Source organism: Balaenoptera musculus, chromosome 15 (genome assembly GCF_009873245.2).
Source record: "Balaenoptera musculus isolate JJ_BM4_2016_0621 chromosome 15, mBalMus1.pri.v3, whole genome shotgun sequence".
Classification (NCBI taxonomy): Eukaryota; Metazoa; Chordata; class Mammalia; order Artiodactyla; family Balaenopteridae; genus Balaenoptera; species Balaenoptera musculus.
In genome coordinates this window covers 83,705,547-83,710,154 of record NC_045799.1, presented here as the reverse complement: position 1 = coordinate 83,710,154, position 4,608 = coordinate 83,705,547, and the positions used below count along the sequence as shown (strand labels likewise).

Sequence of the window (4,608 nt, the reverse complement as noted above, 5' to 3'; positions counted from 1 at the left end):
CTGCGTGGGGCCCAGTGCGCGTGCGCCGGTCTCGGTCTCTCACTCTCTCTCCCCACCCCCCCCCCCCCCCCCCCCCACACCCGCCCCCGCGTGCGCCTGCGCAGAGTCGCGGTTCGGCGGTGGAGACCGGAGGGCGCTGGGCTCTGGGTGGCAGCTCGCTCGCTGCGAGCCGGCCCGAGCCCGGGCGGCGGGTTCTTCGCCATGCCGGGGATGGTGCTCTTCGGCCGGCGGTGGGCCATCGCCAGCGACGACTTGGTCTTCCCGGGGGTCTTCGAGCTGTTCGTGCGAGTGCTGTGGTGAGGGCGGGCTCTGCGGGCAGCGGGCGGCCGGGGCGGAGGAGGGAGCGGGGCCGAGGCGGAGGAGGGAGCGGGGCCGAGGCGGCCGAGGGCAGGGACGGTGTCGCCTGCCCTGCGTTCTCGTACCTGGTCCTCTCCACCGCCCGAGGAGGTGGGTGCCGCTGTTCTCCCCATTTACAGACGGCACACGGCGGTCTAGAGCGGGTGCGCCGTGCCCGGCGTCATGGGGTGGGCCCGCCGGCGGGACGTCGGCGCTGCAGGGCACGGGCACCCCTCCGGGGCGCCGAGACCCGGGCCTGGGAGCCGCCGGGACTGCTCTGCCGCCTAAAGCCGTGGCCTCGGGACCTCCTGCCTCGAGCCGGGAACAGCCACCAGCATCACTCCAGCGTTCTGCCTGGAAATGCACTGCATCTTGTCTACCAAACGCAGGAATGGCAACAATACTGTTCGTGCCGTTCCTGAGCCGGTTGTGGCTGAATCCCTTGACGAGCACACACGACTGGCATTTTCTCTCTAGTCTTTCAAAATGTGGAATCCGTGGGAAGTGGAATTGGGTGCCTGAAAGTCAGTCCCAGAGGGTCTGAGCGAAGAGTAATATCATCGTTATTAAAAAGTAGATTCTTAAGGGGAGAGGAATTTAAGAACATGAAATTATGAGCTGCTTCTTAGTTGTTTCATAGTTTTTAGAGCCAGTCTTTCTGAGATCATTTCACGTTATTATTTCTAGACAAGAATTTAATATCACAAAACTGATAAAAGCATAAAAAGTTATCTAGTCCAGTTCCTCTTCTGGCCTTGTATCTCTAATACCGCGTTCTTGCCAAATGGTTCCCTTACGGATTCTGAAATAACTCTAGTGAAGAATCACTATCACGTTGCATTGTTTGGTGCTGCCTTTCATTGTTGTGTCCTGAATTACAGAATATACTTATGAGTCTGCAATCCTTGTCCTTTCAAGTTGATCAGTGTTCACCACAGAACATCTTTCCATAGCTTGCTTTCCATCCCCTTGTTTTTGTGCTACACCCAGCAGATTACGATGTGTGTTTGTCAGTTTCTTGTTAATCCACAGAAGTAAAAATTCTCTTGCTGATGATTGAACAAGCATATACTTTGTTTACCAGGTGCATATCTTGGAGTCATGATGGGGCTGCTTTCCAGCAGTTCACATTATATTTGCTTGCTTATGGCTTTAAGTGTATTACAGCAGGCACAGAATAAAAACAATGGATGTAAGCATAGAAAGTATAAAGCTCATTAAAAATAAAAAAGAAAGCCATACCCTTTAGTTGACTTAGTAAATATTTTATTGAGGAAGATTCAATTCCAAAGTGAACCTCGCCTTGTTTTGGAAAGTATTAACTCCATTCACTTCCTTCCATTGTGTTTTTCAAAGCGGCTCCTTGGATTCCATTTCTGACGCTGCCTGTGTCTCGGCAGGTGGATCGGCATCCTGACGCTGTACCTCGTGCACAGAGGGAAGCTGGACTGTCCTGGTGGCGTCCTGCTCAGCAGTTACCTGATCGTGCTCATCATTCTCCTGGCAGTTATCATAGGCACCGTGTCAGCCATCGTGTGTGTCAGCATGAAAGGTAAACACCAGTCTTTTCTGTTTGACACCTCTTCTTCTTCTTCTTCTTCTTTTTTTTGGCTGCGCAGCCTGCGGGATCTTAGTTCCCAGACCAGGGATGGAACCCGGGCCCCCTGCAGTGGGGGAGTCCTAACCACTGGACCACCAGGGAATTCCCAACACCTCTTCTTTTTTAATAGCTTTTTTGAGATGTAATTCACGTACCATACTATTCATCTATTTAAGTGTACAGTTCAGTGATTTTTCGTATATTCAGAGAGTCGTGCAATCCTCCCCGCAATCAATTTCAGAACATTTCATCACCCCAAAAAGAATTCCTGTACCCACTAGCAATTACTCCTAATTTCTCCCCAACTCCCTCAGCCCTAGGCGTCCACTACTCTACTTCCTATCTGGAGATTTGCCTGTTCTGGACATCATATAGGTGGACTCATCCATGATGTGCCCTTTCGGTCTGGCTTCTTAAACTTGGGGTAACGTTTTCTAGGTTCATCCGTGTTAGAGCACGTATCAGCACTTCATTCCTTTTTATGACTGAATAGTATCGCACTGAACGTATATACCACAGTTTACTTATCCGTTCGTCAGTTGGTGGACATTTGGGTTGTTTCCACTTTTTGGCTGTTACAGATAATGCTGCTTTCAACATTCGCATACATGTTTTACATACCCTTATGTTTTTATTTCTCTTGGATACGTACCTAGGGGTGGCAGTGCTAGATCACCTGGTAAATCTGTTTAACTTCCTGAGGAACTGCCAGACTGTTTTCCAAGCAGTTGCACCATTTTTCTTTCCCACCAGCACTTTATAAGGGTTCCAGTTTCTCCACATCCTCACCAACACTTATTATCTGACTTTTTGATCATAGCCATCCTGGTAGATATGAAATGCTATCTCATTGTGGTTTTTTTTTTTTTTTTTTTTTTAATATTTTTTTTTTTAAACTTTTTTGGGTTTTATTTATTTTATTTATTTATGGCTGTGTTGGGTCTTCATTTCTGTGCGAGGGCTTTCTCTAGTTGTGGCAAGTGGGGGCCACTCTTCATCGCGGTGCGCGGGCCTCTCATTATCGCGGCCTCTCTTGTTGTGGAGCACAGGCTCCAGACGCGCAGGCTCAGTAATTGTGGCTCACGGGCCTAGTTGCTCCGCGGCATGTGGGATCTTCCAGGACCAGGGCTCGAACCCGTGTCCCCCGCATTGGCAGGCAGATTCTCAACCACTGCGCCACCAGGGAAGCCCCCTCATTGTGGTTTTGATATGCATTTTCTTGATGACTAATGATATTGAGCATCTTTTCATATGCTCAGTGGCCATTTTTATATTACTTTTAAAGAAATATCTATTCAGATTCTTTGCCCAATTTTAAATTGGGTTCTTTGTCCTTTATTAATGAGTTGTAAGAGTTATATCTCTTCTTGATAATTTTTTTCTATATGTTACCATTTTCTGCAGACAGTCGCTTAGCTGAGAATGTCTGAAAATGTTGGAAACCTTCCCTGTCGATTACTGTGATTTGTAGGTTGAGCTGAGCACTCTTGTGGCTGATAAAGAAACGCATCAGTAAATGAAAACTCATCCGTCAAAGGCAGGGCTGCATGGCACGCTACCATCCAACGTGTTTTATCACTGCTTGAATCAGGATGTAGGAGGGAGGCTTACAGATTGTAGATGATGATGATAAAACTGGGAGAGAGTAAGTAGCTGATACCCTGGGTGATGGAATCAAGATCTTGACAGGGTGGAACGATAGACTGAAACTTAATAGATGGTAGTTCGTGGGGAGAAGTACAGAGAGAAATGTTAGTGGCAAAGTGTTTCATAAGAAAAAGACCTTAGGATTTGGATGACCAAGAAGCATGGCACATGCCCACGTACTGCAGTAACGTAGAACATAGAGCTCTGGATATTTAAGTTTACCTCTGAAAACATGAATGCATGGGGTCTGGATCAAAGACGGTCCCAGTTCTGTGGTCTTTGTCGGACCCCAAGTCTGGAGTGTCATTGGTGCTGATGCTGAAGGAAAGGAAGGAGCTGAAATGTGTACGATGAGCATTTGGCACTGTGAGGTTCTTACTGAGCTCAGATTTTCTGAAAGATGGTGTCATTTCAGGTACAGGGTATCTAATTTAGTTTCCCTGTCTGTTCACATCACATGCTGTTCAGCACACCAGGTTTACAACTGTAATAGTGGGTTAGGTATAAGCCTTTTTTTCCTTAAATGTTTTTCTTCAGGTATTTTTGGTGGCGTCAGGGCACAGTCACACCCCTGCGGTGGATGGATGGCCGCGTGCCTCAGGCTTCTCCTCGCACGCACCGTCACACGTCAGAGTTCGGCAAACATCTCTCGGTTTTGCGGGCTGTTCTGGGTGGGTTGCTTATGCAGCAGCCTCCTCCAGACAGGACTTCCCCCGACCCCTCACGTAGCAAGTGGATGTGTCAGAAACCGGCCCTCTGCCCGGCGCAGGGTGGGTGGTTGGTTCAGGACTGGACATGTGCCCTGATTCGGGCCAGTGAAATTCAGGGAGTTTCCTGGGAAGTCCCAGGGAAGTCCTTCCCTGCTCCTCTGGGAAAGATCCAGAAGCAGCATATGCTTTTCCTTCTGGATGGCACTGTGCATGAGTCAGCTGCTGAATTCCTGCTGAGTCTCCTCCACTCACAGCCCAGGAGGAGCTGAATACAGAGGAGGGCAGGGCCGAGAAGCAGAGGACACCCTGGTGCCA

The 4,608-nt window shown here is 49.0% G+C and overlaps 1 protein-coding gene across 5 annotated transcripts in view; it reads left to right on the top strand.

Moving 5' to 3' along the window:
- Positions 1 to 106: 106 nt before the first annotated feature.
- The window catches only part of DAGLB (diacylglycerol lipase beta), a 30,452-nt gene continuing 25,950 nt past the window's right edge, over positions 107 to 4,608 (top strand). For 3 of the 5 annotated variants that reach the window (XM_036826895.1, XM_036826893.1, XM_036826892.1), the window contains exons 1-2: positions 114 to 296; positions 1,737 to 1,888. In XM_036826895.1, the coding sequence (XP_036682790.1) occupies positions 202 to 296; positions 1,737 to 1,888 (247 nt within the window). In that variant the 5' untranslated portion in view covers positions 114 to 201. Of the gene's footprint in view, positions 297 to 1,692; positions 1,889 to 4,608 lie in introns of all 5 variants that reach the window. The other 2 variants (XM_036826891.1, XM_036826894.1) reach the window with 2 other exon arrangements.